The sequence below is a fragment of the Taeniopygia guttata genome, chromosome 4, assembly GCF_048771995.1.
Source record: "Taeniopygia guttata chromosome 4, bTaeGut7.mat, whole genome shotgun sequence".
Lineage (NCBI taxonomy): Eukaryota > Metazoa > Chordata > Aves > Passeriformes > Estrildidae > Taeniopygia > Taeniopygia guttata.
This window is the reverse complement of record NC_133028.1, coordinates 52,535,613-52,557,749: the sequence shown is the minus strand read 5'-3', so window position 1 is coordinate 52,557,749 and position 22,137 is coordinate 52,535,613. Positions and strand designations below refer to the sequence as shown.

The 22,137-nt window shown below is 36.8% G+C and overlaps 1 protein-coding gene across 9 annotated transcripts in view; it reads left to right on the top strand.

The window, feature by feature from the left end:
• The window catches only part of CCSER1 (coiled-coil serine rich protein 1), a 617,316-nt gene that overhangs the window by 465,335 nt on the left and 129,844 nt on the right, over positions 1 to 22,137 (top strand). For 5 of the 9 annotated variants that reach the window (XR_012055746.1, XM_072928594.1, XM_072928593.1 and 2 more), the window contains 2 exons: positions 8,476 to 8,492; positions 21,976 to 22,021. The exons of 1 other annotated variant lie outside the window; for it this stretch is intronic. Coding sequence is in view for 6 of the 8 variants with exons in the window: in XM_072928594.1 (XP_072784695.1) it covers positions 8,476 to 8,492; positions 21,976 to 22,021 (63 nt within the window). In the remaining 2 variants the exon portion in view is untranslated. The remainder of the gene's footprint in view (positions 1 to 8,475; positions 8,493 to 21,975; positions 22,022 to 22,137) is intronic. 3 more of the 9 variants (XR_012055747.1, XM_072928595.1, XM_072928596.1) reach the window with 1 other exon arrangement.

Sequence of the window (22,137 nt, the reverse complement as noted above, 5' to 3'; positions counted from 1 at the left end):
AAATGTAGATGTAATTCCTTCAGCAGGAAGGGGTGAGCTTCTTTATTAGTTACTAGGGATGTTTTTGTTTTTTTTTTTAAAGTGCCACCTTCCACATACCTGAATCTGAGCAAAAGCTGAAAGCACAATCTCTTGAATACTCAACATTTGTCACACTAACCATCTCCAAAGTGCTGAGATATGCAACTAAGTGCAGTGAACTGCCAAAATGTAAATGTAAGTTTGAAAGATCTACAGAGTTTTGATTTAAGAATTGGTTTAAGTTTTATTGATCTGAGATTCGTTTAAGTTTTTAACACACATTATAGACAGAGACAGTTTGCACTTTAAATTGGATATTTTTATTCCATCTTTGGTAAGTACAATTACTATGCCTGGGGCAGTATCAAGCCAGACTACACTTCCTAAACAGTGAACAAACCAAACCATGAGTTATGGGAAATAAAAATACTGTACTCAGTAGGAAGTTTTAGAAGCAGGAATAAATTAGTAGCTCCAGCTAATTTATGTCATAGAATACAGTTGTCAGTTTACATTCGCTTGCCTTCAATTCTCTTACTCCAGTTTTTATGCAAAAAATACTACTGAAATATTGTACCAAACTACACTTTTGCATGGTTTTGAGGGGCAGAACCCTAGGTAAAGCAGAGACTAATGAAGCAATCTGTTTTGTCTCCCAGAAAATGTGTGTTTTATTGGTAGATGGTTGAATGTGTTGTGGATTCTTTTTCTACAATGGTACTCCAATTTGAAGTTAATCTAATCCCTTTCCAATTATTCCAAATGAATCCTTCTCTGAGTAATGGCATTTTAAGGTTGAGTCTTTGTGTTTCATCTAGAGTTTAACTAGCATGCTAGTTAACTGCACTAGCATCTAGTTAATGCTAATACCCCTTCTAAGACAAATGGCAGAAATTCCCTGTTTAATGAGGTATTTTTTAAATAATCTAGTCACAGACTGAGAAGAAAATCAAGAGATTTAACATATGTTTTCTATGCAATCTCTGATTAGAATGAGGAGGAGGTCAGGATCTGGAACTTTAAAGGACAAGGGTAGGGAATCTGGAGCCAGTTGATTGGCACATTACAAATTATATTAGACTGAAAGAAAAAAAGGTGCAGGAGGGAGAGGAATTCATAACACATGCTCTATCCTAAAATTCAATAATAATGCATGTTATTGTCTCTGAAAAATACAGTTTGTGATGAGCTGTGGTGTTGAGTATTTGAAATGAGTATTTGAAATTTCTGCATTGGTATAGGTTTTTACTTCTGTTGAGCTGTATGCAAGTGATCTTGCTCTTTAAATTGCACATTAGAATCATCAATGATCTAGAAATCTAGATTATGGTCCCTCTCCTTTTTTTTTTATTTCTTATTAACTCTACCTCTTCTTTTGAAACAAGTGTGTTCAGAAAAAAAGAATTTTTCTCTTATTTGCAAGGGATTTGAAAACACTAGATCCAAGTACATGTAGCTGTAATCAATATTCAGTACTGTTGTGGAAGACTACAAATCCTGTTCATCTGAACAGAACAAATTTTCGTCTGGAAGTCTCTAATCCCACTTCCAGTTGCTACCAGCCATGAATATGCCTACAGTCTGTATTTTACTGTTTGTCCATGAGGTGGCAAACACTGTTGATCCTTGGCTTGCCACAGAGAGATATAACATGTCAGTGTTGCTGATATTTTTTACGATCAGTACGGTAGTTGCAGCAGCCTTTCTGATGTTTTGCAATAGAAGTGTTTTATATTTGCCAGTATATAGCAGCATCATGATTTCTCTTCTGAAAAAGCTGGTCTGAAAGGTTATGAGCCCTTGCTTTTCCCTCTGTTCCTTGCCAGGTTCTGGCTCAGCTACAGTGGCAATTACTGCCTTTGATTTAAATGATACAGTGCAGGGAGTAGGAAGGAACTGGGACAGGGTGGAGCTAAGAGCACATTTCAGCAGACTTTAAGGGAAAAAAAATCTGTTGTAAAAGAAATTCTTGTGTGGATTTATACCTTAGTTTCCATGGGGAAAAGAGTTTATTTCATGATCAGTTCATTTTTTCCTCTTGCATGGGCAGTGCACCTGGGCCTTTTGAGTGGAGCTTGCAGGATTAAAGTCCTGGTGGCAAACAACTAAGAGCCAAACTGTTTTAGTTTTCAGGAGGAACTCCAGAAGTAGTTATATGATGATACTTAGCTGTACTTCACAGATCTCCCCAACAGGATGTAAACAAAAAAGCCTCTTTTAGTTTTTCGCATTTATATAATTTTAAATACATGGTGATTTTTCTTTCCAGGTATTCAATTAACTATGAACTCTGTTAGATTCAGAATGTTAGTAAAACAAATTCTTTCCCTAATTAAGTTTAAACACTCAGGAGTCTCTGACATTTAGCCTACTTAATAGCATTTCTTTCATTTTTGTAATTTAAAGCAGGTCTGCTACTGGCAGATATGTGACCTTTTCTTTATGTAAGGTCCATTTCTTCTTGTATTTGGTTTGTTAATTCCTTAAGAAGCTCCATATTTAAAGGATGTCAAGGTAATAAAGTGATATGTACCCTATAAAAATCAATAATTATAAAAGTAGACAATCACTTCTTTCCAGATTCTCCTTCTTACTAGCTCTGGGATACAGTTTTCTTCAGTTGAGCTCTGTACTGTTGACTTTCATAAGGCAAAAATCAATAATCATGCTTAGTTATTTTATGGCAGTGTACTTTCAGCAGATTCATTATCTGTGTGTTACAAATGAGAAAACTGAGAGCAGCTGTGTGACTTGCTTGGGGTTGTACCTGAAATCTGGCAGTTCTGCACATTTCCTGACTTGAGTGAAACCATTAGACCACTTTACCTCGCTCCGGGGAATTGCCTGGAGACGATGGTGCTGATCACACAAAAATAGAAGTTTTGCTGCTGGCATCATTGAATCAAAATTTTTCTCATGTTGCTTAGATTTTCTTCCACCCTGTTTGTTTTTAATGAGTCTTTGTGTTGATTGATAGGGAACACGTACCCAAAAGTTTATTGTAACAAAGGGCAGCTGCTAGCCAGCTGCATTATGAAAAGAAGGAGAAAGCAAAAGGTGAAGCCAAAAGCCAAATTGCTTGGATCAGGGCCACGATTTACTGCCTCTATTGATGTATTTTGTGATTTTTGAAGACTGCATCAAAAAAAATATTTTTCTAGCATTGAATGAGTATAATCAGGGGGTTTATTCACTTGATAATGCATGTCCTGAATAGAGAAGTGTAAATATGTTCTTGTTTTTGAGATGGTATCATATTAGGGAAGGGCTCTTTGTTTATTATTGTTAGTAGCCCATGTCTCGTGGTAATCTTGAAGTATTAACTTACTGACCATGTTTCTCATAGCAAATAAAAATGAGCATTTTTTTTCAGCTATTTCAAGTAAGTGCAGATGAAGAGGGGGAAAAATTACAGCATTTGAGAGTTATAGTCTGATGGTACTGTTTTACATTAAATTATGAAGACATCAGCTTTCTTTATGTTTCTTTTTTATGGTGTTTATAGATAGGTGTTTTCAGTGCATTGCTCTTCTCTAGTTATGACAAGTAGTTATATTACCACCTATTAAGTACCATGTTTATACAACAAGCAGCTTCAATAATGTTAAAATTTTATATTTGTTCAATGCAGAAGGGAGCTAATCTCTTAGGGTCTCATTTCTATAGAAAAATTAATCTCTGAGGGTGGAAAAAGTGACAGCTTTATTACCTTTGTTACTTATATTGTACATTTTATAAATCTGCTTTTCCATAATAATTTGTGAGAGATCTTCCCTTAAAATGATTAAATACTTTGCTTCTGAAAATGTTTCTACAGCCTTAAATTCTTGACAGTGCTAGGACATGATTGGAACTTAATGATTCTTGCTGGGGAATAGAAGAGGGGATTGAGCCTGATCTGTCTAATCTGGACCAAAGCATGGTCAGATACTCCAACGACTTCCATCAAGTCATGGGGAAAAGCTCTAATGCTTCTCATCAGGTTTATGCCTCTGGCCTTGCCTTTGACTATGACCCTAGTTACAAAAACAAAGGTGTTTTTAATTTTTTTGCCTTCCCAAAGAGAACTTTCTGTCCCACATGTTCATTGTGAAGAACGTTACGTCTCTTGAACAGAATAAAATTGCCATTTTTGCTGTTATTTTGCTTTTTCAGAAGACATTGGATCATGCTTTTTCTCCTTAGTAGCTGTGTTCTTAGTCAGCAATTATGGCACTTGAAATCTGTACTGTGATTATGTCTTACATGGATGACTTCAGTTTGTTGGGAACAGAATATTCCCCACTTCTCTGTGTCAATTTATATCTAATATAGAATAAAAACTGTTGAAAAATGTTCTCAAATTTATGATTTTGAAACCTCCAGTTCCTAGCTCCACAGATAATTTCCCATCACTTATATTTAAAATTATCATCAGTTGGAAATAGGAGATGGTATTACTTCTGTGACAAACTGAAATGTTTTGTCCAAGTGACCACTTTATGCCCATGATAAACCTGCATCAGTCAATAAACTCTATTTGCTCTGTCCTGGAAACCAGTTCCTCAGTGTAGTTATCAAAGGACAATAAACACTTTGTGCACTGAACTCTTACCATCATTTAGATAATTACCCTTGGTAGTTGTATTTGTGTGTTGGATGTGATATGGTGCCCACCCATCTGATTTAAGATTATTGTCTCTGTGGGGGTATAAGGAAATAAAAGTCTGTTAAAACTCTTGTACATTTAATTGATTATTATACTTGTTTTAAAAAAATGTTCCTTTTTTTTAACCTTTCCATAAAGAAATAAAGCATATTTGCAATCTCTTATTATCAGAAAATGCATATTACAAATATGCCCCTCTGATTTGGCAATACTCTTACAATGTAGTTTTATTTTTGTTGCAGCCAATTCATCATTACATTGAAATAACAGAATACTTTACCTCCTGAGGCTGGAGCTATAGCTAAATGTTCAAGGTCACTCTGTCTTGGATAGATTTTATTTTTAACATACGTAGCATTTTCATTTAGCTAATCCATGATCAAGCAGTCTTTTTTTTCCCCCTTTAGCTTCTTTGATAAAACTAGCCCAGGGACTCATTAAATCTTAATTCACAGTACAAACCTTAACTCAGCTCATTCCCTGCAGTGTAGCCTGTTGTCAGTTCTTTGTAGGTCTGTCCTTTTGTGAAGAAATTGCCTATCTTCTACCCACTTCAATTCTCATGCTAGCCTGGGCATTTTCAGGGAGCACCAGTCATACTTGTCCCCCTGAAAGAATAACATGTTAAAAAATACCAAAGATAACAGTATGCTTGACTTCTTGAGCTGTTTTAGAATTGAGTCCATAATGTAAAAGCTGTGCACAGCCTGTTTAGTGTGTTAAGCCTCTTACCTAGAGGTCCAGTCCAGGAAAATAAATGTAAGAACATATTTAATCACTTAATTTTCAAAGCATGATAATTTTATCAGTGTCAATGAGATTACCAGTGCTTAAAGCAAGTGGCCTTATGTCCTGCACCAGTGTGAAGGTTCAGAAAGCATTTCTGTTCTTTTACAGCCAAAAATAGTCTCATAAATACAACGAGTTTAAAAACTGCCCCAAAAAGTTGGGTTGAAGGAGTTCTTCCTGTATTTCAAGCACACTGAATTTCCTGCCTGATTTACAAGTACAGGAGGAAGGTCTTCTATGATAATCTGGTCATAAACTGTAATTACAGAGTGTTCTGTTGCTGTGTAATTACAAATAGGATGGTTTTGGTTAGTTGCCTGTTCAGAGGGTTGGTTGGTTGGTTTGTTCTTTAGTCTACATGTTAGGCTTATCTACATCTGTTAGGCTTTAGGCTACATCTAGGCTTATAGGACTCCTAGAAGGTGCGATCAGGATGAAAAGCCTGTTCTGCAGAGGCTGAAATAAATCAAGGGAGAAAACAACCCTTTGTGCTGTTTGATGGAACCACTAAGGCTTTTCTTCAATCTTGACACAATTTTGCATTCATTTCAATGGTAAGATATCCAGTAGTTTCCATGGCACCTTATGGGCCTTAGTATGGTTTAAGCACATAACAGGGGCACATCTTATTTCTAAGCATTCAGAGTATGAGCATAATTCATAATGCTGGAAGAGCCTTTATCACAAACTGTTATCTCGAAATGTATTGTTGTGACAGCTTCTTTCAAAGGTGATGTGAAAGTGACTTGCTTAATAAAATAGTCATTTTTAGATAAGTCCCTCTATCAAATATGCCCCTTTAGAGTTCAGGAATAATAACTTGGCAAGCAGCATGATTTTTTGTAAATTATTGAAGCTAACACATTGTTTGAAACTCTGAAGCATGATACACTAACATGTAACTGAGAGGGCACTTCTGTAAAAATTTACTTAGATCATTTTTTTAAACAAAAAAAAAAAAATCCAGCTTATTTTTGATAAGCTAAAAAGCCCCCAGGAAAAAAAAAAAAAAAAAGTCTACAAATAGTTTCTGTTGGTCTCAACAGATGGCATAACCAGTTTAAAAATGTAAATGCAATGAGCAGTGTACATCACTAAAAGTGTAAATTTGTAATTTATCACTGTTGTTCTCCTTTCCAGTTCAAATAATAATAATAATTTTAAAAAAGTTAAAATTCCATTGTGGTACAGAAATAATGTTTTTGAGCCATGTCTTTAAGTGTTTGTTAAAACTTATCTGTGTGAAACAACAACATCTGTTTGCTGCTGTTACTGCTGCTGCTGTTTCAAGAAGCACTGCTAGGCTTAGCCATTTGGGAATTTCTTACAATTGTTGGGAAACTTGCCGTTCTGATTAACTGCTTATGTTCACTCTGATTAGGGTCTCTGAAGAGGCTTAAGTGGGAGTCCTTATGGGTGATTTTAGGCTCTTACAAGCAGGGGATTATGTGGCTGGTCTTTTACAGTCTGAATTGCTCTGCCATTGTATGATCAATCATTTTACTGCAGAGGAAAAAGTGGCACACTTTTTCTACCTCACTGAAACCTGTAAGTACTTGATTGTATAGTTGCCCTGGGGTTTAGTGTCTCCACAGGTGGAGGGCGAGGGTAAATGTTTGAAATACAGAAAACTGAAGTACTGGAAGACCATGTGCACTCTCATGGGGTGCTGTCTAAGAGTGGAAATCAGCATTAGATATCTGACTTCAGTGCTGTGTTTTGGTGGGTAGTGGCTGATACAAAAGGGTGCTAAAAATCTCTGAGATGTAACACAGAGCAAATGTGAGTCCCATTTCCATTGCCTGATCCCACAATTGTTTACTGTAGCACTGCTGCAATCATAGCACTAAATGTACTGTGGCACTGCTGCTTCTGCTTTGCCTTTACCTCTGTGAATCAGAGCATTTCCATCCTACAGGTGGTATTTCAATATTGCATTCACTGCTTTAATCATATACTGCTTTGTAAACTGAGTGCCATCTGGATTTTTTTTTTTTTTCTTGCCTGGGAATATATAAACACAGCGTAGATAATTAGTTTAAAACTTTATGACACATTCTTGAGGCTCCTTTAAAAATAAATAATACTTTATCTATTTGTATTATGGTATAGCAAAAGGAGAACTAGCACTTTCGTCTCTTCCATTATCATGATAAAGGTCAACTTAAAAAGAGAAAGAAAAGAAACTTAAAAGCAGTTTGTTTCAGAGACTCCCAATCCAAATGTATTTATGTTTTATTGCAGGTGTTTCAGCAATTATTACTAATTGGAAAATTAGATACTGTTGCTATAGTAGCTTCTTTATTCGCTAATTGGTTTTGGCACATTTTAACTAGCCCTAGCTCAGCACAGTTATTCACATGAGACCTGTGAAGATTCGTATGGAAGTGGTGAGCCAGTGGTGCAAGTTGGTACATTAGCCTTCCACCTCTTGATCCTGGGCACAGTCCAGGTTCTCTGTGGGAGCACAAGCAAGACCTTGGTGGCCTCATCCATATTTGTAAAGCACAAGAAAACAGGAAATTAGTGAATTCTGAGCTAAAGCTCTTCGGTTCCCATTCTTCATGTCTATTTTGACTCTATCAGTTGCTGCAGGGTCAACAAACTCGAGTGATTTTCATTTTTAGATTGCTTTTCTGCTAGTTTTCTTGCTTATATTTGAGTGGGTGATGTGTTTCTTTGCTGATCTCCAAAACCTTTAAAGTCATATTTTCTTGACCCACCTTGTGCTTTTTTTCCTTTGGTTCCTGCATTGCATATTTACTGGGGCTTTGGGGTTCTTGTTACCTCCATGTATCATGTAACATTTATTTTCTGGGCAATTCTATTTTCTGTTGGGGTATATCTTTGCATGTGCTTCACAGTAGGATGGAGCTCCACTGACATGGTGCAAACTGGAGGTTTTTCCATACTTTAATCACCTGAATTCCTTCTTGGGCTTTGAGAGGTACACCTTGCTATTCAAATTTTTTTTTTCCCTTTTCTTTTCTTCACTACCTCTCCTGGATTTTGTGAAGATTTTAAAGTCTTGGAGGTGAGTAGAATTTGAAAATCAACAGCACTTTGAAATCTGCTTCCTTGCCCCTGCCCTGTAGATGATCTTCCCATCCACCCTTCCGTGACTGTAGGTACCATGGGGAGGGCAGAGAAGTGTTACTTAATAACTCTGGTTTCTTGGCAAGTGTTACCTCTTCACCATTCCTTCTCTGCCTTTTCTATGTCAGAGTCTTTTTGAGCTATTGAAAAACAAGTTGAAGAGCTTTTCAAGGCAAGGATAGTATAAAATTTTCTTGCTGTATGTCTGACTCAGGAAGGCATAGTGGCAGTGTGAGCAGGTGTTATATATTCTGCTGAAGAAAAAGAAGATTCCTGTTTGGGAGGCATGGGTTACCTTGAGAAGTCTTGTGTCTGTGTGTATACAAATATTTAGAATTACTCAAAGTACAGTTAGAGCTGCACCTCTTTTCCCTGCAAGCTAATGATGGGGTTATGTGCCAAAATATTGAAGTGCTCTTGCCATAAAATTGCCAATTATTTTTCATTCTCAAATATATTTTTAATGGGTAGTAAAATAAACAGTTTTAATCATGAGACTTTAACTTCAAAATAAGCCGTTCTGTTAAAAAGGGTCTCTGTTTGAAGGTGCATCATTAGGACTGGATAATTCGTAAATGAGAGTGTGATTTCTAAGTGTAACATTACTTACTGTTAATCATGTCTTGGCAGCTTTTATATAGTTCTTGCAGTGATAATAATTGTTCTGTGTATAATAGTAAATCACTTGTTTTGGTAAGATGCATACTGATAAGAAGTACTCAGGTGCAAGTTCTTTGATGGGATGACAAATACACTTTACAGAAATAACTTTTGAATTCTAAGGCATAGAGCATATTGAAAGTTAAAGGTGAGTAGAGGTTTTCCCCTTTGATTTATTTTTTATTAATTTATGTGTTTGTTGTTTTGGGAGACAGAAAAAATGTATGCCCTGAACCACTAGACAAGTGGCTGTGTTTATTCTCCATGTTCTTGGTAATACCTTCTTCTCATCATAGTAGACATTCTCTAAAAGGAGAGGGAAAGCATTTTGAAAACCCATGTTTGTTATTATAACACTCAGTGTAGGACAGTTTTGTTCATCATAGCTGATATTCTGTACTTAATAGCTGGTGAACTTTCCTGAGAGTAGCCTCAAACCTAAAAAAAACAACAAAAAAAAACTTATAACTTCTTGCCTTGTCATTCAGATTTGAATTCTACAGTGTTTAATAACCTCCTTTCCAATAGTTGCTCCTTTTTTTTTTTTTTTTTTCCATATATAATCTCCTCTGTTTTGTAGTGGTTATCCCTGTGATTTGGCAAGTTATGAAATTTCAGTTAGAAGGCTTGACACAGCTTGAATATGTCTCTAGCTGCACAGACTTCTAATCAAATGAGAATTGCAAAGATCCCCAAACCTAAACCCAAAATGTGTGCAGCAGTATGGAGTTCCATGTAGAAATGTTATATGCCTTATTTTAAGTCATGTTTCAACCTACATTTATTAGAAGTAATTTCCACATGTCATCATTCATAAGCTGTAGCTGAGCTTTTGGCTTGGCATTGTTATTGATTCTAATAAGAGAAGCAGACTCCTAGGCCATCACCTCCTCCCAGGTTTGTCCATTTCATCTGTTTCTTCATTTTTATCCACACCTATAGTTTTCTCTTGTTTTATGCTTCGTTGATAAATCTCAGTAAAATAGGTACTCTTTTTCTCTTTATAGCCTACTGTCCATTCAGTAAAAAAGTTGGAATTTATTATTGCAGGTACGCTAACAGCAAATCTAATGAGAGTAGTGAATTTTAATATATTAAATGCTAAAAAGACTTTTCCTGCATAAAATACTAGTTCAGTTGCAGAGTGTGGGAAGGAAGAAATTATTTGTACCAAATTAGGTTTTGTTGTGCCACACATGCTTTGTGTGAAGCATGCAGCATGGTATTCTTAGGAAAATATGCATTAATGAGATATCAGGGCATCTGACAAGCAACAGAGGCAAGGGACTGAGTTATGTTCAAAATGTTTTAATGTAGTTACAAAGCCATTCACTTGTTTTGAAAATGCTTTTGTATGAGGTTGGAAAAAATATTGTTCAACTTATTATTTCTAGATAAATATTGGGAAAGGGACAGACTCAAATGGAATAGAGTGTGTGTCTGAAAGGTGTGCCAGCCCTCACACTGAAAAAAGGATAAAATCAAATAGGAACAGAAAAATAGTAATAGCACCACACGCGTTGGTGACAGAGTAATTCCCTGCAGCTGTGTTGTGGGTTTCTCGGTTTTTGCAATAAATTCCTTAAACAGATAAGGTGCTGTTGCAACACTGTGCTAAAATGCCTCTCTAAAAAGCTGATGGGTATCCCTATATTATATAGAATCATAGAATGGTTTGGGTTGAAAGGGACCTTTAAAGGCCATCTAGTCCAGTTCCCCTACAATGAGCAGGAACATCTTCAGCAGGATCAGAAGTTTCAGCAGGTTGCTCAGAGCCCCATCCAACCTGATCAAGATTGTTTCCATGTGTGAGACATCCACAACTTTTTTGGGCAGCTTCTGCCAGTGTTTTACTACCATCACTGTAAAAAAACTTCTTCCTTGTACCTAACCTAACCCTAATTGTGACCCTCCTTCTGTTTAAAGACTTTACCCCTTGTCCTATTGCAACAGGCCCTACTGTGATCTGTCCCCATCTTTCCTGTAGGCCCTCCTTAGGTTGTAAGGTCTCTCAGGAGCCTTCTCTTCTCCAGGTTCAATAACCCACCTCTCTCAACCTTTCCTCGCAGGAAAGGTGTTCCATCCCTCTGATTGTCTTAGTGACCTTACTCTGGACCCGAACCATCAGGTCCATGTCGTTCCTGTACTGGGACCCCAGAGCTGATGCAGCCCTGCAGGGTGGTCTCACCAGAGAAGAGCAGAGGGGCAGAATCCCCTCCCTCCCCTGCTGCCCATGCTGCTTTGGATGAGCCCAGGACACATTTGGCTTTCATGTGAGTGCACATGGCTGTGTCATGTCCAGTGTCTCATCCCCCAGCACCCCCAAGTTCTTCTCAGCAGGGCTGCTCTGATCTGTTCATCCTCCAGAATGATATCAGGTGCAGGACCTGATACTTGGTCTTGTTAAAGTGAGATTCCCATGGGTCCACTTCTCAAGCTTTTCCAGGTCCCTCTGGATGGTATCCTGTCCTTCAGATGTGTCAAACATGCCACTCAACTTGGTGTCCTCTGCAAACCTGCTGAGGGTGCACTCAACCCCACCTTTGATGAAGATATTAAACAGTTCTGGTCCCAGTATACCCCTGAGGGGGTTCCACTTATCACTGACATGCCAGAAAAGGTGAAATACTGTATTAGTCAGGTGAACATAGGTCAAATTAACTCACAATTAACTCACATATATATATATATATATATACATATATATATATATATATATATACAATTGCATGAAGACAGAGACAGGAAGCAGTTAGCAAAGCTAAGTCTAAAGCAAACTTTTGTGTTCAACAAAGAATCATTTTTTTAATTGTATTAGTTGGAAAATTCAGATGTTGAAAAAGTGGATCAAAGTATGAGCACATTAATCAGATTGTGGTTTAGATACAGGAATCATGAAAAATTGTTGTGGTTTTAATTTTCCTAATGGGATTTTTATAATTATTATTATTTGTAAAATTTAACTGGCAAGATACTCCCATCTACACAATTTGGAAACAAAAAAAAAAGAAAGATTTTGTTTCTAAGGGATAAGAACAGTCAGAAAAGATAACCGTCTTTGGAAGTTGAGAAATTAAAATGTTTACTACCAGGCAATTGGAAATTAAATTCTGAGAGCTTGTCATACTGCCTGTGAAAGAAAAATCAAAATTAAATGTATCCAGAATTATGTCCCTTTTCTTGTGTAGGACGTGTTTTATTTATATTTTAATTTGCTTTTGAAAAGAAGATGAATCAAGAGACTGAAAAAAAGAAGTCTTGTGTTTGAAGGTGATACAAATTAACATACACTCAGCAACAAAATCTTTCTCAAATAACAGTTTGCTTCAGCTTTAGGCATAAGAGAAAAATTTGTATCCAATCTTTTTAAATTTTTCTACTGGGTAAGGATGATAATGTTTTCTACCTCCTTGATTATCTCATCCCCACACCCCTGCAGCAGTGCTTTCTTGTAATGTGAGCTAAGTCCAGGAGTCCTGACATGGGGGCCATCAAATATTGATCAGTGGCAATGACTTTCAAAATTACTGAGATAGTTCATCTTCTAATAACTATTCCTTTTCTTTCTTGCCAGTCAGTCATCTTTGTATGTTTATAATCATAGGATTACTTTTATTTGTAGGTAATTATTTTTAACAGTAAACCACATTCCTAATAGAGCTCTTCAATTAGTTTAATAACTCATGTTATTTATATTAATGAGTTATTGGTGATAGCTACATATATAATTTTTTACAAGTAACAGTTAAATTAATTTAATTAAATGAGAACTTTTACAATTATTCTCCTACCTTGTGGATTGTGAGTACCTGCCTTCATGTGGACAGCTAATTGATACGGAGAAGTCTCTATACTGTATTGAGATTACACAAGAAGAATAGGATGAGAAGAATTTCCAGTGAGTTTTGGTCAGACCCGTAATATAATCCTATCAAAACTGGCACGGTAAGCACATTTATGGTAATTTGTACAAGCGTCATATTCACCCCTTAAAAATAGGAAAATGAGTTTGACTTGCTGGGATATTTCTGACAGTGACAATTACAGAAAATAATACACAGAACTATGGAAGTATTTATGTATATGGAAAGATTTATGTAATGTGGCAAAGCAAACATTGCAGATCTGTACTTTCTAGGCATGTGAATAGACTTGAAGCTTGCAAGACAGAGAAAAATCCAAAGTTCAAGCATTGTTATCATGTTTTAACCCCATCCAGTGGCCACACAGCCACTCACCCACCCTCCACCAGTGGGACTGAGGAGAGAATTAGAAGGGCAAAGACAGAAAGCTCATGGGTTGTGATGCAGACATTTTAACAGATAAAGCAAAAGCCACACATGCAAGTAAAGCAAACCAAGGAATTACTCAGTGCTTCCCATGGGCAGGCAGGTATTCAGCCATCCCTAGGAGAGCAGAGCTTCAGCACATGTAATGGTGACTTGGGAAGACAAACACCATTCCTCCAAATGTCCTCCCCTTTCTCCTTCTTCCTCCCTTTTTATATACTGAGCATGATTTCATACGATGTGGAATATCCCTTTGGTCACTTTGGGTCACTTGTCCTGTCTGGCTCTTCTTCTAACTTCCTGTGCACTCCAAAATGCCCTTCCAGCATGGCAGTATGTGAATCAGAAAAGGTCTGTTTAAGTCCTGCTCAGCAGTAGCACAAACATCTCTATACTACTGAAACCTGTATTCGGCATAAATCCAAAAAGGTAGCCCCATGCCAGCCACTGTGAAGAAAATTAACTCTTTTGCAGCCAAAACCAGCACCGTTGTTCATTGTCATATATTTCTTTCTAGCATTAACATTGTTTTTTATAAAACCATGGAGGGTTTTTCTAAAAAAAAAAATGGGCTCTAGTCAAAATATGAGCTGAGCTGAAAAGGTAGCTGTAAATGTGTGCTTCAGCATTACATTCTGATTAAATTAGAATTGGAATATGAATCCCTAGGCATTTAGTTAAGCTTTGTACAAACATTTACTGCAGCATTATTTTCTGATCTAGATATAATCATCCAATGGTCTCTGCCCTTACCCTATTGAAATTTTAATTTAGAGGTGTTTAAGTCAAAATTCATTGTTGACAAGGGGCTTTGAGCAGGAGGGGGAACTATATGACCAGCAAAGGTCTCTTTCAACTAGAAGAATGGTGTGGGTTGTGTAACATTAATCAAATTAGATTTGCATACATCTATACCATATGTATTTTTGAAGTGGTTTTTGAATGTTCTGTATGCACCTCTAATGCATATGTATATATCTGAAAATAGGTGTGTAGGCAAAAACAATAGCTAAAATGAGATGTGAAAAGAAATAACTTCACAAATGGAATAATTTCTCTTTTTGCCTCCTTTAGAATCTAGTGTAGAAAGTTGCCCATGGTTAATGAAGTGAGTTACTTAATGCTCAATAAGAATAGTCTTCAAAAAAATAACCAGCAACACAGCCCAGTGTAGCCATATCTCGGAACAGAATCACTGTTTATGCTCCTGGAGAATATGAGATTCACCCACAGGGGTTGCTTCCAGGTAGACTGTTCACATAAGGAATGACACCCACTCCACCTGGAAAGGTAATGTGAACTGAGGTACCCAGGACTCCTTAAGCCATCTAGAGCCCTGTACTAAACATAAATCAGCAAAAAGTATTTTTCTGACATGAAATAAATTTAAATGGAGAGGAGTTTTATTCTTCTGTGACACACTGTCTAATGTATGTGGCAATTTATAGCATTGAATGTCACTAATTGTCCTTCAAATAGACACCAAATTGACTTGCTATATAATGCAATGAATTACTTTGTTGTTTATTGTTTTTGCCAAACAATGGCTGAACTTCACTTTGCAGAGTTGGATGTCATAGTTATGAACCAGGTACAAGACAAAAAAGTCTTGTGGTAAAATCAGTGGTAAACTGAAGGCAGGGATAGCAAAATTCAAGTTCCCTTAAGTCTCCCAAAAGAAGAAAGAATCACGAGATCAAGTGAATAAGCAATTCATGTAACATAACATCTATAGTATGAATGAGATGCCTGCAAATGAATTGGTATTTTCCTATTTACTTTTTGTATTATTTCCACAAAAAGTTTTCTTTAAGGGTAAGAACAGTATTTTAGCAGAAGTTAGGGTGTGCTGAGACTCACAAGCTATTAGAAATTTCTCCCTAAGCAATTTGAGCAAGTTTTTGTTTCTCATGAGATAGTACAAGGAAGCACTCAAGTTGGAGAGAAGCTAGTTGTATATACAGACATTCCTTGGATTATCCTTTTGAAACAGGTATCCTATCACTATCAGGTAAGGGACTGTAAGTACCCAGAAAGATTGTTGCTGCCTTGTCTGATTGTATGTCGATCTAAGGTAGTATTGTAGCTTGGCCTTTATGAGATTGTAATCCAGACTGTAGTATGAAGGTATATTTTAGGATCCTTCACTTACATGTGGAAGCAGATTGCTGAAAAGTGCATGTAAATGTTGATTCAGAGTTGAAAGTGTGCCAAGAGACTGCTAGTAAAATATTTACTGATAACTTCAAGATGAAAATATGTCTTCCTTAGTGAGCTATAAGTTCAGTTTGGAATGTGTTTTGAGGAAGAACATATTTATATTAATATATCTATAGTCTGTGGAGCCACATTTGCTCTTGGGGATATTTTCTTTTAGTAATTTTGTTCATGCCCGGCATAGCTTTCAAAAAAATGAAAATAAATGTATGTGATTATGTGCTATCATCTTCAATTGCTTATACATTTAAGAATTTTGGAATTGTAAGAAGGCCTTATGTTATTTTATGCTACCACAAGAGCAAACCATTTTTTTCTTCTTTCTTTATTAAAGGTAAAGCACATTGTGATCTGAAATCTAATAAGGGAAAAAAGACACAAATGATAAGCAGTTTTTCATCAGAGAGAATGTAAAGACTGAATGTTGGCCATTATTAAAGTTGGATAATGCTATAGAAGAGATTAAGTTGTAAACAATTGTCTGTGAAAAATAATGGGGTGGTTGATTGAGGTTTTTAACATTTTTTAATCCTGTATTTTTAAAAAGTTGAACTTGGCTTTAAAATGCTGATATTCCTCTTTAATACTACTGCTTTGACTCTGATTTTTCATTTCTGTTTATGCAGATGATTTATTTTCCAAAGTCTCGAGATCTCCCCTTCTCTGTATTCAACTTGTCAAAATGAGCCTAAAGGGTGGATGTTTTCTACATAAGTAGACGTGGTCTCAGCACTTAAAATTTCAAATGAAAATTTTTTAAAATAAATTTTTAAGTGGGATTTTTTTTTAAATTAGAAATGAAGTTAAGACTAAAAGGCAGTGTATGAATTTCAGGTGGAAAACAGGGCAAAGCTGTTGTAACTGACATAGTCCCATTGAATCACACAAAAAATAGGCCATGTGACAAAAAGCAGATTTTTCTATCAAGATGATAAAATCTTGAAATCAAAATGAGTGCAGGTTGAGTTTGTACAGTGAAACCCAATGCTCAAGAAGGTGTTCATGAATAAGTTTGTTGCACCAAAATTGAAACTTCGAAGAGAGAACCTGTAGTCTGATAGAAGTCTGCATCTCTTAGAATCTGGTGGTACCATATCTGAAGACATGCTCATGTCATTATATTGAATTAATTTACATATAGAAAACCTTTTCAGAGATACTGCACTGGAAAAGTAGTAGATCCTTCTTCAGGCAGCCTTTACTGAGCTCAGTCCTGAGCTCAGAGTAGCAGCAGAGTACTTTGTGTGTCACTTCATTGACACATTCCTTTGGTGAAGTGCTGCGTAATGCAAGTGAAAGCCATCACACCAAAGCACATCTTACTACTTTAATACTTATTCTCTTTATGAAAGATACATACTCTACTCTTAGAGAAGAATGTGGGAGTGATGTAGCAAGTCTTTCTGTGTCTGGGAAATTTTACAGTGGTATTTTGCCATCATGTACTGATGTGAAATTATCTTTCTTAACAGTTATGAGATCAGTTGACTTGTTTTTTGTTTTTGTTTTTTTTTTTTTAAATGTGGTAATAACTAAGATTTCAGTATAACCTGTCTTCTGTGCTTTTTAGTTTGTAGCAGTGTTCTGAAACATTCTGTGGTATTGGTCTGATTCCTGTCATGAGAAGAAAAGGCTTTGTTCATATTCAAAGTTCATGCCAAACTACTGTGTGCTAGGGAAAGATCTAGGGAAAATCTTGTGTATCATGAGTTAGCCTCTTTTAAAATCATAACATGAGGTTGGGATGGTTTAGAGGTTTTGAGTTGTCTGGAGGGGATGTCTGGTTTGTTGTGGTTTTTTTTAATCTGACTTTTAACCATGTAGTAGATGGGTTTGTGCTCTAAGGGTCAAGAGGTCATTTGTTGGAAAAGCATTCATTCGATGGGTAGCAAGCTCTTCTATTTATTTCTGGTGTTGATTGGTCTGTTGTCAATACACATATTTGTGGAGATTCCTCATAGAAAGTGACAAAAAAGAACAGCAATATTTGTGTAGTTATGCAGCAGAGGGGGTATTTAGCTGTATTGATTTGATTGTTTCATGTACTGCATTACTCAGATTTATAAGGTGAGCCCAGAGGACTTCAGTCACTATAGTAAGTTAATAACAGGTGAAATCATAACTTCAGAGAGATGTAGGAAACATAAAATTGGTTACGTATTTTTAGTGAAAAGCTTCATTTGAACAGCAGACCAATACACACTTGGATATTTTGCTTTGTTGAAGAGGTCGAATTATGAACCCATTTCACTTGGAGTTCCTTGCTACTGTTGTCCCAGAATAGCTACAGTCATAAATATTTAGACTAGTTGGTGTTTTCAGTCGTTACTTTGAAAAGCTGACAGTAACTTTTCTTCAATGTGACGATGTGAGAAACAAAACAGCAGTGGGAACTAAATGCCATATTCCCTTGCAGAGTTCATTGGAGTTTTCAGCGAATATTTAACTGCGACTTCTGACAGAAACTGTGTCATACTCTCACCTTGACAAGATTAAAAATTGATAGTGTTTTCAAAAAGAAGTGAGTTTTGTAACGTTCTGATTGCATTTCTGAAAGCTAAGTGAAAAGAAATTAGGAATGACTGACTGAAGCAATGTAAACGGAACAACTGTGTATCTGCTTGTCTGGTGCATAAAATCCACATTCATTTTAGAGCTGTCTTGGGTAATCAAACATTCCTGCATTAACAATGAGGGGATGCTCATATGTTATATGATGATAGAAAAGATAAAAGCCTCTCTTACTTTCCCCTTTTGAGGAACAAAGACTGTAGCACTGAATTGCATGGCACAAGAATGTATAGAAAAATTAGACTATGCCCTCCTTCCACTGGGAACATGGGAATCTATGCTAAGCATGAGTTAATTAGCTGGTTAGTGCTTAGTTCAGCATCTGATGCTATGGTAAATATTAAATAAATTAATCTGACTGCATAGAGTACTTAAGCCGTAAGCCACCGCAGCCCTCCCAGGCCAGCAAGCACTTCAGACTGAAATCTCAACATGTTTTATGGAAAAAGCTATAAGATGTAGGCAGGAATCAAGACCTAAGCAAGTGTATTTTTTTGTCCTATGGTGTTCATGAGCAAAGCAGCAAAAAAACCCTGCCCTCATTGGCCTTCTGAATAGGCCAGGTGTTATAAATGAAGCATCCTGACACTTTTAGAAGCTCCCAGATCTTGATGGGTACCTGAGCTCCAGCCTGTCAGGTACTGATGTCTATTTCCTCCTCTTATGTATTCTCAAAAATACCTTTAAAGTGTATAAAAATCAGTGTCATTTGAGAGATGCTGTTGTGTGTTTGATCTTTGTTAAAATCGCGAAGCAAAAAGGTGGGGAAATATTCACCGCTTAAAACTTCAGGTGAGTGTGCTAACTTTAGTAAACCATTTATTTAGTAACTCTAAGGTAGCTAGTCATCTACAGTGCATCTACATTATTGATAACGTTGTCTTTGTGTAAGGCTCTGCATTTCTGTGAATCACAAGACTTGGAAAAGTAAGTACAGTATTGACCACTGATAGTCCTAGACACTTTTAGGATTAAGCATTTTGCCACGTAGAGAGGACAGAAAAGAAGTTGAATATGTCTGGAACTGTTGAAATGTGATAAGTTCTAGCAGAGCCTGAATTTCCTGTGGAGAATATCTGAAAGCTGGCTTAGTTTTAAAAAAACACTATTATTGGGCCAGATAATACTGAATGAAAACATTTATTTCTGGATTATGCACAGAAAAAAGGAAAGGAAGGCCTGGTTAAAAGATAAAGGTACATATCCTTTCCCCTGAGAAGGCAAATTACGCTGGAAATTAGAAATGTGAGAAAGTAATGCAGTCAAATTCATTGGCATCTTGCTTTTCAAAGGAGCATTATGTAATTAGAAACACAGAATTCATGTCAGGAGTGATGATAGTAACCAGCAATGAAAATTAAGTTCCCAATTCCTTGGTTGATGGATGTGTAAGTTGGGGCTATGTAAAGGTTTTCTTTTTGATTCATGGAGGTTACAATGCAGATGCTACACATTCAAATTATAGGAAAAAAACCCCCACCTTTTGACTAAATAAGTAAGCAGTCTTTTAACCATTGTCAGACCAATTTACTTTGTGGTTTTTGTTTTGTGTATATGATTTTATAAATCATTTCAATTTCCTTAAATTATGATCTGGAAACTTAGTTTTATGAGTTAACTTAATATAAGGTACCATGGTGTACCTCAGCTTTTCTAGAAACCTGCCTTTCAGCATCCCCGAATAACTTAGAATTTGGAGAATGGAGAGACAGCGGTACTGACCTCATGCAGTGTTTTCTTCAGTATTTCTAGCTTTGTTTTAGATAAATATACCTAGTATCTCCAATAACTGTGTTTTGTTTTCAAAAAAAAATTAAAGTATTGTAAATAACAGCCACTGAAGAACTCATCTGAAGTGCTAAATGTACAAGTGAATTTGGTACCCAAACCAATTTGTCCTTTGTCTACTCTGAGATGTTAACTGTAGGTAAAGGTGGGCTTTGACAGTGCTGAAATAATCCCATAAAAAAACTGTGTGGCTGGGGGATAGGGCACTGTCTGCCCTGGAGGAAGGGGCTTTGAACACATTGCCTGTTTGCATGTTTGCTGACAAACAGGAGTGCTTACTGCCTTTTCCTGGCAGCCTGGCAGCCTTGAAAACAAGGGGTGAAGCTAGTGGGTTTTTTGCTGTCCCAGCACAAGTTAACCCCAGCTTGCCCCCTTGGCACCTTGTTGCTATCACTGTGACCTCTTACTGCAGTTTCAGGAGGGAGTCTTGGAGTGACAAGCTTTGGGGGTAGTGTGACAAATGGTATCTGCAGAGCTACCCTGCCCTGCATGTGGCAACAGCGTGGCGAGCTGTAGTCTCAGTAGCCCAGCCATTATATCGAAGTGAAGAATAATCTTAATTATTGTCGTTTTCCTTAAAATGTGGTATGGGTATCAGTAATATAAAGGTGGCTCTTCTACAGGGCTCTCTAGATATGCATATATATGCTTCACTCATCCTAGGCAAAGGAAAATGGAATTTCACAAGACCTGAAAGGGAAAATTATCTCCAAGAACCAATGCCTAGCTCTCTAAATGTCTGGTAAATCTGTTCCCAGCCTTGACTTCAAAAAGATGATGGAAGTCAAAATGGAAGCCATGCTTCACTCAAGACTCATATATTTCAGGTGTTTGATCAGTTATATTTTTAAGGCAATATTTCCAATATAAATATTATTATAATTAGTCTTCCTTGGCTACCCAATCCAAATGATCACTAGGCCCTTTTACATTGAGAAGGAGGATGCTGTCTTGGATGTTAACTCAAAACAAAGCACTGATTCATGATCTAGGTTCAGAATGAGACAACATTGCTTTAAAGTGCTTTTCAAATTTAAATATGAGAGTTTCTCTTTACTTAGTCATCTCCTTTCCTTCTGTTACTAGTTTGTTTTTCTGGGATTGATTTGTTGGTTTGAGGGGGAGTGGGCTGAGAGAGATTGTGGAAATAGGGGATCACACTGGGAGGAGATTTGCTTACAGATCTTAATTGGTGTGACTTGCTTGGTATTTGGTTCATGTTTTGTTTATATCCCCAGCTGGTATTTCAGAGTTGTGTGGTAATTGCTGGCATAATACACAAAAGATTAAGCACTCTGTCTTTTGGGAGAGTACTGTGTGTAGTGATTGGGGATTTAATAGCGCTGCTTCCTGTCAGCTGGCATAAAACTGACCCAGTGAGGACATGTTAAAGAATTAGAGAGACAAGATGAGGAGGAAGTGGCAGGAACCAAACAGTACTGCGCACACTCTACTTCCTACCTGTTTGAAATGTATCTTCAAGCAGTGGCAGTATCAGCTAAGACACTGGTGTCATTAAGCCTTCTTATTATTGTAAAGGATCTAATATATACTCTCTACATTGTCCTTTACATCAAATTTAATTTTTGACAAGTGTAAGCATGCCCGTCTTATGCTGATACTTTTTTCCTGTCTTTTTTCTTTCTCTCCCTTTTCTCTGTTTTTGGTTTGTTGTGTTCACTTATGGGTGGATTTCTCATAGAACATTCTCTAGTATAATTTATGTTTATCTGAAAACAGGAACTGCAGTTCTTCAGTAATAATAAACTCCTCTATCTAAACAGTCACTATTTCTAGTCACTGCCTTCATTTTCTACACATCCTCTCATTTTTTTCATTTGCTGCTGCTGTTAATCTGACATCCTTTGCTCCAAAAAAAATGTGTTTTATTTACAGGGCACAGCATTGGGAAGTGCTCCTGTACCTTCTCGCAGGCAATTATGTGAGTCTCTTAAATTCCGCTCTGTGTTGTAAAGATGACTGTGTTCATGTGCTGTAGCATGGCATGCCAATCTAGAGTTAATGCCCTGAGGTCAATATTCAACCGCTGGTGTTGTA